Below are 13,211 nucleotides of genomic sequence, written 5' to 3'. Positions count from 1 at the left end.
ACTGTCAAAATTCATGAAGGTCCAAAACCAAACATCACACACATTAACCCCGAAATAACCTATATTACAAAGGTTAAAACACTATTAACCCTTTTCTTTTTTATAACAAGATGGCTTAACTCCACCGTTTGTTATATTTTTGGGGGTTCATTTATTAATAATAGGCTTAAAATAATCCAACGTCACATATATCGTGGAACAAACAATATCTTTTAATTTTTTATTAATACTTTATGCAACATTAATAAACTATTATTTTGAATGTGCTACCACACTATTTAAACACCTTTCTCAGTGAACAGATAGAGGCAGAGCGTGAGTATCTTGTGAGTGAATTACAATGGCAAAGTATTGGTTTCTTAATGTATTGATTATTGTGTCCTATCTTTGCAATCTGGTAGTTGAAGGGTACCCTATTGAGGATCTGGTTGTTAGTCTTCCAGGTCAACCTAAAGTTGAATTCAGTCAATATGCTGGTTATGTTGATATTGATGTAAAACATGGTAGAAGCTTGTTTTATTATTTTGTTGAAGCTGATCATAAACCTCAAAATAAACCCCTCACTCTTTGGCTCAATGGAGGTAAATAATAATTCACTAATTATTTTGTTAATTTTTATTTTTTTTGGTTTTGTGCATGTTTGGATTGACGATGAGTTTACCAAAATCACTGTTGTACTGTGATTTAGTGTAACTTTTGTCCAAATCGCGGTGGTTCAGCGTGATTTTGACAATTAGACCAAACATGCAATTTGAATTTTACATGCTGTTATCTTTTGGTGAAAAGCATTGTACTTGTGTTGTTTTGTGTTATGTTATGTTGTGTTGTCCCTACAAATCCAGGTTGTGTTGTTGTTCTTGTCTTTATAGTACAAAATCATGTTTTGTTTGACAAGAACAGAATCTGTGGATCAAAAATGTTGAATGGTTCTTGCTTTTTTAACAGTTGACACTTGACAGAAAGTACCTTTACCTTATACGAAAGATGCTATACTTTTAATTTTTTAAAAATAGCGGCGGCATCAGATTCAAATTCAAATCCTGTTACAAGGCTCATAATCTGTATATTAATTGAGATTTGAGAGAGATTAAGTAGTAACTTTGTTAATTTTTCAGGTCCAGGTTGTTCCTCCATTGGAGGAGGTGCCTTTACTGAATTGGGTCCGTTTTTTCCTGCCGGTGATGGACGTGGTTTACGAACGAATTCAATGTCTTGGAATAGAGGTATCAACTTTGTTTATTATGGTTTGAGTTTGTGTTTGGTTGATATTAGAGAATAATTTGGGTGCATATAGATTCCTGATTTTAACATTGTGTCTATTTTTTTATCATAGCTTCCAATCTTCTCTTTATTGAGTCTCCTGCTGGAGTTGGTTGGTCATACTCAAATACAACTTCCGATTATAACATCGGTGACGCCTCAACAGGTACTGATTTAAACTTTCTGTGAACAAATTTTATCTATGCAAAAGAAAAAAGTTATTTTTAGGTGTGTCATGTATGAAATTTGTTAGTTTTATTATACATGGACATAATCCATTAATTTGTTTTTGGCAGCCAATGATATGCTTTCGTTCTTCCTGAAATGGTTCGAGAAGTTTCCTACATACAAATCCAGAGCGTTGTTTCTTACCGGAGAAAGCTATGCAGGTCCAAAAGACACATTAATCAGATCCCAATTTTAATTATTAATTTATCGTTTCGAAATTCTCAAAAGTTGGTCTCGTGTTACAAAATATTCTGTTTTGCTGACATAATTCAGTTATACTATATAATTAAACTTCATATTCTATTCTGTATGTGTATGCAGTAACCTATGCCATCATTCAGTTATACTATATGATTAAACTTCACATTCTGTTCTTTATGCTTATGCATATGCACATAACCTTTGTCATCATTCCTAATTGTGATTTTTGCTATACAATTATTATCCCATTTTATTTTTACATTGTTTATTGAAATATTTTACTTTGTGAGGTGAAGTTTTACTCTAAAACTGCCAAATGAATGTCCTTGTTTCTTTACTAACACTTATAATATTATTCAGGACATTACATACCTCAGTTAGCTAATGCTATTCTTGATTATAATGCTCATTCAACCGGTTACAAATTCAATTTGAAGGGAGTTGCTGTAAGATAAAGATCCCTTTCATATGATATCTTGTATATTTGGCTATTGATTATTTAATTAAGAAATCTGGGAATTTAATTAAAGTAATCTAAGCTTTTTGCCTTGGCTTTGTCAGATAGGAAACCCACTTCTGAATCTTGATCGCGATGCACAAGCAACATATGATTATTTCTGGTCACATGGAATGATTTCAGATGAAATTGGCCTTGCCATTACAAAAGATTGCGATTTTGATGATTATACCTTTGCATCTCCTCATAACGTATCTGCATCATGCAACACTGCCATCAATGATGCAAATGAAGTTGTCGGCGATTATATAAACAACTATGATGTGATTCTCGATGTTTGTTATCCATCCATAGTTGAACAAGAACTGAGATTGAAAAAGATGGTACTTTTTTGCCTCTTTCATTTCTTTCGTTCTGGTGAATAGTGATGATATTTGTAACTTTTGATGAAGTTATAAACTAATTAATTCGTCTATTTCGTTACTGCAGGCTACTAAAATAAGTGTAGGTGTAGATGTCTGCATGAGTTATGAAAGAAAATTTTACTTCAATCTCCCTGAGGTTCAAAAGGCTCTCCATGCGAACCGTACCAATTTGCCGTATTCATGGTCCATGTGCAGTGGGTAAGTATAAATTATAATGCATGCTTTCGTATAACTATTATTAGCGAAACTCAAGTCCTATAAACTAGAGATATCGTCTTAATATAGCTTATAAAATATAAACAATCATTGCCTTACATGTTGATTTTGTTCGATCGAGTTTTGCTAATTGAGATTTTTAAACTTACTTGAAATCTTGACTGCTATAATCATAATAGATATGTCTTTTTTTTCATTTTCATTCGTGATCTGATGTCTGATCTGCACTTTTTCTTCATTGCAGTGTTTTAAATTACAGTGATACAGATCCTAACATTAATATGCTTCCAATTCTCAAACGGATTGTTCAAAACCATATTCCAGTATGGATTTTCAGGTAATTAATTTCAACAAAAGAGACCAATTGGATATTTAATTTATACATTTTGATAGTAAGCTATGTTACAGAATACTAATTATGTTAATATCAATAAGTTAGTTATAAATTAATTACGTGGTTAGTCCCTATAGATATTATACTTTATTATTCATTTTACATCTTTTATTAGAACGACTCCATACAAGTTTTACTCACTCTCAGGCTTCCAAATCTCTATTGATCATTTCTCTTGAAATCTTCTGAATACTAAGAAGCTAATCATGTGTTAAATTATCACGACAGCGGAGACCAAGATTCCGTTGTGCCATTACTAGGTTCTCGAACACTCATTCGTGAACTGGCTGATGACCTGAAGTTCAAGGTTACAGTTCCATATGGAGCTTGGTTCCACAAAGGCCAGGTAATTATTCTTTTTAACAGTTTAACCATTTTATGTGGTTATGCAATTTTTTCACTCCAGTTTTCCAAATCAACAGTGGCTTTTGTCACTGTTGTCAAATAAAGGCTATAGTGGCGCTATTGCGTAGTGGAGTTTAAACAAATCATTATTGTTATGAGACACACTATTTAGCAGCGCTACAACATTGTAACTTGCGGAATTAACAAACCCGTCATTTTCGACAATTCGTGGTTAACACTAGTTTTGATGAGTAAGAGTTGATTGATTGCATATCTATGTGTAGGTTGGAGGTTGGGCAACCGAGTATGGAAATTTGTTAACTTTCGCCACCGTGCGGGGTGCAGCTCACATGGTACCGTATGCACAACCTTCTAGAGCACTGCATCTTTTCAGTAACTTTGTGAATGGTAGGAGGTTGCCAAACACAACAAGACCTTCTATTGAAGGATGAAAAAAAATAGGATGATGAGTCTGCCAACTCTATATAACATGTGGAAATAGCAGATTGTATAGTCCAGTTGATTATTATTAGATTTGAAAAATTCATTGCTTAAATGATGCAGCAATGAAAAAGAAAATGATTAAAGAGTGTTTCTTTGTAGGACCTTAGCAAATTGCATTTGGAAAATAATTTATAAGGGGAATTGGGAAAATGCATTATTCCATTCTTTTTATTTTTCATGATATTGATTCACCACATTGTTCTTTACGCGATTTGTTCTGAAATGCCTTCAGTTTGGATCAGTTTTTGACTTGAACCAAGCAACATCACGTTTGTTTACGGGTTGGTCCGGTTCGGTCTGTTGGATTTACCCGGTCCACTTACACTGCTAAATATATATACCATCTTTTAAATGATAAACACATTTATGCACAAGCAGAAGCCAATTAATGTTTTGAAATTCATTGTTTACTTAGGTTTTGAAAACCAACCTTTTTTAAAGTACAGTACAGAAAAAAGTTCAGAAAGAAGCCTAACAGGGATTGATAAAGATATGAATCTGAGTTCACAGGCACAATTTTCTGTCTCATAGATACTAGTATTAGGCAATGTTGCAGTAGATAAGTATCATGCAACCACTCCTCCATTAAGTAGCATCTGATCAAAGTGCCAAACTCCTGCAATTTCACCAGTAAAAGTCAACTACTTCAATTTTTTCACCAAAGTATATTGATGATAAATGCTTTGGTACAAGTAAAATTACCATGTCCTTTGCCCATCCTTCTTAACTGAGCCACATACTCTGATATCTTTTTAATGTCTTCCACCTAATGCACAAAAGAAGTTTATTTGAACAAAAAAAAAAAAAAAAAAATTCTATTTCACCCCCTTTTTCACAAAAGTAAAAACAAGGACATAACATTTACACAGTTACTGTGAGCATAGTTCTTTGCTAAAAATGTATATAACTGTTTCATATTCAGATATGTTAATTTTTTTTGGTGGAGAACAGCGAAAATGGATCATCTACAGTTGTTGTATGGTGTTGCAGTTGTAGGTACCGTTGGATTTAAAGAGAAACTTTCTCGCTCTAAATTCAATAGTTTCTACCGCTGCAGCACCATATTGCAAATATAGATAATCCAAGTCCGATAACAACTCCTATGACACCCATCTCATGTATCTTTTGTCATAAAAAAGAATCAAATGAAAGTGATTTTACCTGGTCAACCAGAAAATGGCTTTCAATAAAGTCAGCAAGTTGTGCATCATTGTTTTCATTTGCTAGCTGCATTAATTGGGAGAAAAAGAAAAACTAGTTATTGCCATTGAACAACAGTTTCCTATACATAGAAGTTACAAAGACCTTATAAAAATTTCATGTGCAGAAGTGGAAAATGTAGATAATTAAAAGGTTCAACAAAAAAATGAAATTTTTTAAAAGTGACCACCTACACTGTGTAAATTTAGAAGCTTTTGATTGTTTATCCTTTCCAATGACAAAGCAAGTTCCATTGCTGCAATATATATAATGTGTTAGAATAGCAACTATATTCAAAAGAAAAAGATATGAAAATAACACACACATATGATATTTGATCACAGAGTTCGGTCAATTGTGTCTACGTCTCCGACTACAGAGCGACTGTAGTATCTTTCTATTATCGGTGAAAGATTATTATAGTTTACAAAGTACAACTATAACTTGTGTTTAAATACTATGGTAACCTTAAACCATACCGCACAACGAGCGGGGCCTTCGCCCCACACTACACACTTATCGGTAACTATGAACCATACCAAACATAATGAAACAAAACTAGCTATTGTATAATTAGTGAAACAACCTAAATTCATGCATGGTTCTACAAATGGAGACCAATTTAGAAAACTCACGTGTATTGTACACAAAATTTATTAAATAATATTTTTTTTAGTGAAATAACAAGCACAACTCACCATTTAATGCATCACCCTTTTCTGCATGATCAAACTCTGAAATCGGTAGCAGCATTGATTGAAGCTGAACCCTTCCTCCTCTTCTATTCTGTATAAAATATTAATCATAAGAAAATGATAAAGAAATAATGCTACAAAAATTATAGCTAAAAAGGGACAAGAATTATTTATTAATATTGTAATATGAGAAATAACAATGCCTGATATTCCATCATCATCTCAGCATGTTGTCTTTCCTCCACACTAGCTTCCTTGAAAAATCTGTAATTGAACAACACCACCACAACCCACATTTGTCTTGGAGAATCTCACAGAAGAAGAACCGTTCACATGGTTGAAAATGGGTGGAGAGGAAGATAAGAATGGAGGAAGCTTTGGTTTATCAAAGAATGAGAAGGAAACGGATGAAGAACTTTGTAGGGGCATTTTGTGTGAAGACTATGAAGTGAGAAGATGATAGTGGGAAATACAAGAGTGAAGAGTGAGATGTGGGAGCAAAATTTGCAACTGAACTCAAGTATTTGTAAAAGGATTTTTCTTTACAAAATAATAAAGGGACAAAAACTTTCCTTCACTTGAGGTAATCCTACTAAATATGAATGGATATCTTACCCAACCGAGATTCAAACTTTCGTTAGCCACATTGTGGATAGCACAATCAACATTATCGAGCTTAGTGTGTGGATATATACGGTGGCGGAACCAGAAGAAGAAAAAAACTCAGATGGGTCATCAAAATTAGTAATAATAATGTTGGATAGCACACCCAACACTATCGAGTTTAGTTAAATAGTGTGTGGCCCATGATTTCAATTCGTTTGTTGACAATGTGTTGACCAAAGTATTTGTTTGTTTACTACTTGGCTTTGATCAATTTATCTTGTGTTTGATGACCACTTAGTTTGTTATTTCCTCAAGGATAGTTGGACGTCTTCTTTGTTTGGACATTCAACCGTTGTATTAAGACTAGAGAGTTGACATATTTTTTTACTTGTCTTGTAATAATTTGCAAGCTCATTGACACAGTAGACAAATTGTTCCTTCCATAATAGTCTTGTTATCATCAAAATAGACTGTTGATATTTGGCTCAAAATTGGTATTGAAGAATCTGGTTAATCGTGACACATGGTTTGTTCATAGTGGCACCATTCTAATCCTCGGATTTGGAGCGAGCCACTGGAAATATTGTGGCACGGGAGCATGGGATCGCAACACGATTTAAGGATAACGGTCAGTTCGTACTATGTACGAACATAAAAATGTGGCACGATTCCTCAGGATCTTGGCTCTATATAAAGCTTCATCTTCACTTTTTTTTAGAGAGTTTCAAGAGAGAAACTTGGTAAATAAAATGAGGTAACTTTAGGGTTGAGTGTATTTTGTGAGGGGTTATCTTGAGTTGGAACATTTATAAACACCTTGGGTAGTGAGATTTCATTAGAGGAAGGATAAAAAAGCTTTCTTTAGTGTTTTCTCTAGGATTCTTTGTGGGTTTGAGTGGCTTGAAAAATCAGTAGAAAATAGAGTTTGTTCTTTGTGAGCTTGTAGGCTAATTTCTTGTAACCTCTTTGTATCACTCTTCTCATAATAGATCGGAGAGCTTCTCTCTCTCTCCCCTAGAGTAGGTCTTTTTTGGACCGTACTACGTAAACAAACATTGATCTATTGTTTTTCTTCTCTTCTTTTGTATCTTTGTTGTTTTGGTTATACTTGTGGTGTTGCTTAACACTTTGATCTAGGTCTATGTGTTGTTGTTGTTGTTGCTTGAGGCTACTTTGCTCATTGATTACTATTTCTTTAGCTCCACACATCTAAGTTTTATTGATATGTTTTATTGTTTGAATTCACAACACAGACTATATAGATATTGTTATTTGAACGTACATGGTTCTAAGTGGGCATTTGTTTCAAGTTATATTCGTAGATTCCTAGGAACAAATGATATTAATATACATGCTTATGTATGTTACAAGTTTTCTAAATTTTATTCCTGGATATAAAATATTCTTGGGAATAGAAACAATTTTCCAAAGAAAAGGGTGAGAATAAAATCTCTTATTTTTAAGGTTCGTGAGAATATAATAAAGTTAACCAAACATCTTTTTTCTAAATACATTGAATAAATTTCTCATCTTTATATTTCAAAAAATGTTATTTCTTAACAATAAATTTTGTAAACTTGAAACAAACACATCCTAAGATTTACATCTATATGAGTAAATCAATTTACATGTCAAAAGTATTTTCAAAAAATCTAAGTCAATCAATTACATGTTCAAAGAAATGAGGAGTAAATCGATTTACAACCAAAAATCAAAATAAATCATTTTTTTAAAAGAGTCAATTGATTTACATGTATGTGTAAATTTATTTACCTTAACAGAAACTATAAATCATGATTTTTTTTAGATTTCTTAGAGTGTAGTGATATAATTCTCAAGGGATACTCGTCTACCTCAGTTCTATAATCATAGTTTTGGCATCTAATCAAAATTTAGCAAATTTTAACTAGCCAAAAGACATATACACATACAATTACTTAACTTGGATCATAGAACAGGTTTGGATACAAACATAAAGGTATGAAACTGAAATTCTCACTAACAATTACAATTTCAAGACCACTTAATTTTTTTTTTTAATCGGCAAAATATTATTAACCAATAAACCCGTATAAGATGAATTGTCACTTCACATATTCCACTCCATACACATTTTTTTTTATCTTAGATGAAGTGACAATCCACTAAAATCAAACTCACACACAAATTATTTTATCCCAACATAAATATTATAAATCATTGCAGTGTCTAGCCATTTTGAAGCAATAATAGAATATTGGTTGATTTAGATATTACTTCGTAGCATACTTGACTAGGCTAGGAATGTGTGTATTCATCATATAGTTTGTCCAATCAATATTAGTGGGGTCAAAGTCTAATTCTCCATTTCCCATATAGCCCTTTGCTACCCTTCGTAAATTTTCTGTATTTGTATCATCAAAGCTGAAATAAAAAGAAAAGCATGAAAAAAAAACTCATATATTCGTATAAGAGAATCAAATCAAAGTATATCAAATATAACTTATAAAACTAAAGGCCATAGAAAATTACTTACACGCCCTTAAAACACGCATATGGAGTGTATAGTTTTGCCAATCCTTTAAGCATTCTTATCTTTTTGCAATTGTTATCATAAGTGTTATTTTGGAATAAACGGAAAAATATTTTGTTCACAAAATTTGAGACCTAAGAAATATGCCAAAAATTTTGTGTGAAATGGATTAGTATAAATATTTTAAGAATAAGATTTGAAATGTTTAATTAGGTTGTTAAGTTTCACATTTAACAAACCTTTAGGGGCATGACATAGCGGAACATCATATAATTGTTGAAAGCATCCAAACTTGTCAACCAAAGTCTCTTGGAGGTAACTATTGGTTTTCCATTTGCATCTATCCAAGGATTTTTCACAAAATAATCATATGCAATGTTTATAAGATCAGAAATTTTGAAAGGATTCCTTAGCGATGAAGAAATATGGTAGATAAATTTGTTTGGATCTTGATCCAAATGAACAACAATGGTTGTGATCACACAATTGACGACTAAATCTGCAGGTATCTGCACATCATATTTTACATTATAAAGTTAGATTATTTTTGTTTTTTTCTATAGAGATAGTTGATATATATGTATAACAAATTAAAATGTTTGTAAAATAAAATAAATAATAAGAATTCAGAAAAGTGTTGTGAATTCGTACTTAAAATCACACCAATAAACTTAGATGCGTGGAGTAAAAGGGAAGTAGTAACAAATATTAAAGTAGCATCAAGCAACAACAATAACAGACTTAAATCTAATCTAGGAACCAAGTGTAAAGCATAAAATCACAAGCAAAAGATAGAGAGAAAACAGAAACAAACACACCAAGAAATGTTTACCCTGTTCGGTCTAACAATGTCTTGTTGAACCAAAATGGATTTTGAAACAATTTCTCTGAGGTTATGACGATAACAATGCATGAAAGAACAGTTGGATATGCTAATGTGTGTTCAAACATGTAGGATTATAAAATTAAATTTTGACTCTCAAAGTTAAGTTTTGGTTCTGAAGTACCAAAGATTGTGAACACAAAGGAAAACATCTGATACAAAAGAGAAGTTGTTTTGACTTTAAACATGATCAGAAGGTAGCATTTTTGCTTGAAAGTTTATGATGAAATCAGACTATGAAGGAAAGAAGCTTCTGAAGGAGATGTCAGCAGTCTGGGAGACTTTGTCCTGGTTTGTCGTCTTATGATGGAATGTCACTATCGTCTCTAAATAGTACAATTTATTTTCCTTTTACCACGTGCAAAAACAAACAAGAAAAGTCAAGGACAAAGAGAATGTAATGGATCGTTCTATTAGAAGCAAAGAATTTTCGAATGACTATTCAACAACATTATCCATTTGATGCAAAATTCCAACGACTCCGATCAAGCTTCTCAATGACGAATTTGATGAGTTAAAAAATCTTCAACAACAACAATTTAACACTCTCTTATACAAAGACCGGAGCAGTTAAAAAAATATAACACTTCTATCATTTTTTTACTAGTGTCAATACTCTTTCAATTTCTATAGCGCACAAACCTTGTTTTGGCTTTTGAATGTCCAACCTAATTAGAGCTCGTCCCAAAATGTATTATCATATATTATTTAACTTATCTAATTATCACTTAATTTCCTTGTTATTTGTAAAGAAATAAAATATATAATGGGATACATCAAAAGCCAAAACAATGAACATTTATTCAATAAGATTCCTTAAAAAATAGGGTTAAATATGTTGTTGGTCCTTATAAATATACCAACTTTTTGTTTTAATGTCTCTAAAATTTTCTTTCAACTTTTAGTCCCTATAAAATTTTCCATCTCCACTTTTGGTCCATCCTTTAAAGTAAACTCATATGTAGAATTCATATTTTTGAATAAAAGTTTGCATAAAAATTCATAATATTATAAGAATCTCTCCCAAAAAAATTTAGAATTTTTTAACAAAACATGAATTTAATATGAATTTTTATATTTTTGATGGTTAAAAATTCATATTAAATTTATGTTTTGTTAAAAAATTCTAATATTTTTACAATATTCTACACATTTCTGCACAATTTCATAAAAAAAATACTAAAATTAACTTAAAAATAGAGATCAAAAGTAGTGATTGAAAATTTTATAGGGACTAAAAGTTGAAGGAAAATTTTAGAGGGAATAAAACGAAAAGTTTGTATATTTATAAGGACCAAAAACATATTTAATTCTAAAAAATATGTATTCAATAAGATAAAATAAGATAAAAGATCCAAACATATAACACTTACTGTATCTAGAACAGTGTTGGCATTGCCGACAAAGCATGCTAATTTCCCGAGACCATATCCACATATTACACTGTCCATAGTTCTGTAATCACAAATTACAACAATTTGCAACTAATTATCATTCATTTGTCAAGATTGTGCATCGATTGGAAATATAGTGTAATGCTAACAAATTTTCTAAGAGTATTTTAGCATTTTTCAAAAATGCATCATAATTTTTACCTTACACCTTCAATCCAACCAGGAAACGGATCTTTATTTGTACTTGTTATCATTGTGGGTCGTATAATGATCAATGGTACATTATCTTTTTGATTTACTACAAGCATTTCTCCCATTGCTTTTGTGAATACATATGTGTTTGGCCAACCATGCAAATTTGCTCTAATTTCGTAATAATCAGTTCAAATCACATCAGACAAAGAATGTTAGATTAAGATCATGAACCATGGTTTTGTCAACAACATACATATAAACTATGTACAAAGTGTGCTACAAAAATTAAAAGAAACGAAATAGAATTTGATGAACCTTTGAATTCCATAAATTTCGTCCATGTTAGCCGTTCGTTGAAGTCTTTTGAGAAAGAAAAAAATATTAAATTTTAGACTCCCAAAGCTTATCTACTTGAGATTTGAAGAAAGGTTTGACCTTTAACTGCCTGTTTGGTTGGCCGTTTGGAACCTCTAAACCCACGTTTCCAGGCTTCTAACGTGATTTCTGCATTTTGCAACATGTTTGGCTATATTTGCTCAAATCAATTGAGCCTTCCAAAAGCAATTTTAAGAGAAGCTCCAAATCCTAGCTAAGTCTCTCAAGCCACTCTCAACACTCTATGTAGATCAAACTGAAATGTTCTTAACATGAGTATATGTTAAATTATTTCACACCTCAATGCGCGTTGTAGCGTCCATAATGATCGCAATCACAGAAAAAAAAAATATATATTACTTTCCTTGGATCTTACTACAAGTTTGGTTACAAAAATAAAGTTATAAGACTAAAATTCTCACTAACGATTGCAGTCAAGACTGCAACATTACTACTTCAATGATCCACATCTTACAAACAACACGAGTTAACCACCGTTCTTGCACCCAAAACAACAAAGTTCTTAACAAATTTAGGTACAAACATCATAGACAAATTTCTAACAAAAGATTACATTGTGCAAGGCTATAAAATTTATCACTTTTATATTCCACTCCTTCACACAAACCATTTTTTATTTTATTCAAACATTAAGTTCTAAACCAGAGCAGTGTCTAGGCATTTTGAAACAACAATATGATTTGGAATTATTTCATTGCATACTTGACAATGCTAGGAATGTGTGTATTCATCATGTAGTTTGTCCAATCAATACTAGTTGGGTCAAAGTTTAATTCTTCATTCTCCTTAAGACTCTTTGTTACCCTTCTTAAATTTTCTGTATTTGTGTCATCGAAGCTGAAATAAAAAATGAAAAAAAAAAAAAATCATATCTAATGTGTATAAAAGAATCAAATATTTTATAGGAGCACCAGGGGCACCACTATACAACCCATAATGTAAAAGTGATTTTCTTCCTTTATATAATAAGTTAGTTTGAACTAATAATTAGGATCAAGGGAGTTGGGAGAGTTAAATGGTCAGGGTTCGAATTCTAGTGAAAGATAGAACACTACTATCTAGTTAAATTACTCCCTCCGTTCTTTTTTATAGGAGTTGTTTAAAAAAGGCTTAATTGCATTTTTGGATCCCTATCTTTTCAAAAGTTGTGGTTATGGACCCCTAACTAATTTAAATACAAAACAGCCCCCTATGTTTTGATTCTTTGGCAGTTTTGGACTCTCAGTCCATTGTTGAATCGGTCAACGCTGACGTGGCACCCTAAGTGAGGTGCCACATGTCAATTTTTTTTTGCCTTGGG

At 31.9% G+C, this 13,211-nt stretch overlaps 3 protein-coding genes across 3 annotated transcripts; 1 reads left to right on the top strand and 2 right to left on the bottom strand.

Moving 5' to 3' along the window:
• Window positions 1-272: 272 nt before the first annotated feature.
• LOC11409958 (serine carboxypeptidase-like 42) lies at window positions 273-4,236 on the top strand. Its single transcript, XM_003615763.4, has 10 exons — window positions 273-581; window positions 1,116-1,223; window positions 1,334-1,426; window positions 1,557-1,649; window positions 2,050-2,135; window positions 2,251-2,529; window positions 2,636-2,769; window positions 3,032-3,124; window positions 3,410-3,527; window positions 3,811-4,236. The coding sequence occupies exons 1-10, from the start codon at window positions 341-343 to the stop codon at window positions 3,976-3,978; spliced, it is 1,413 nt and encodes a 470-aa protein (XP_003615811.1). The 5' UTR covers window positions 273-340; the 3' UTR covers window positions 3,979-4,236.
• A 175-nt stretch (window positions 4,237-4,411) lies between these two features.
• On the bottom strand, window positions 4,412-6,042 carry LOC11408664 (ferritin-3, chloroplastic). Its single transcript, XM_039834868.1, has 5 exons — window positions 5,929-6,042; window positions 5,425-5,486; window positions 5,192-5,257; window positions 4,733-4,796; window positions 4,412-4,646 (listed from the first exon to the last, which is right to left on the bottom strand). Exons 1-5 carry the CDS (start codon window positions 5,981-5,983, stop codon window positions 4,597-4,599), a joined length of 297 nt encoding a protein of 98 aa, XP_039690802.1. The 5' UTR covers window positions 5,984-6,042; the 3' UTR covers window positions 4,412-4,596.
• A 2,411-nt stretch (window positions 6,043-8,453) lies between these two features.
• On the bottom strand, window positions 8,454-11,856 carry LOC11407109 (probable fatty acyl-CoA reductase 4). The gene is made up of 5 exons (XM_039834729.1): window positions 11,831-11,856; window positions 11,522-11,683; window positions 11,300-11,381; window positions 9,283-9,552; window positions 8,454-9,177 (listed from the first exon to the last, which is right to left on the bottom strand). The coding sequence occupies exons 1-5, from the start codon at window positions 11,854-11,856 to the stop codon at window positions 9,043-9,045; spliced, it is 675 nt and encodes a 224-aa protein (XP_039690663.1). The 3' UTR covers window positions 8,454-9,042.
• Window positions 11,857-13,211: the final 1,355 nt, after the last annotated feature.

The sequence above is a fragment of the Medicago truncatula genome, chromosome 5, assembly GCF_003473485.1.
Source record: "Medicago truncatula cultivar Jemalong A17 chromosome 5, MtrunA17r5.0-ANR, whole genome shotgun sequence".
NCBI lineage: Eukaryota > Viridiplantae > Streptophyta > Magnoliopsida > Fabales > Fabaceae > Medicago > Medicago truncatula.
Note: the sequence above shows the minus strand (reverse complement) of the source record. Positions and strands in the feature narration are given on the sequence as shown.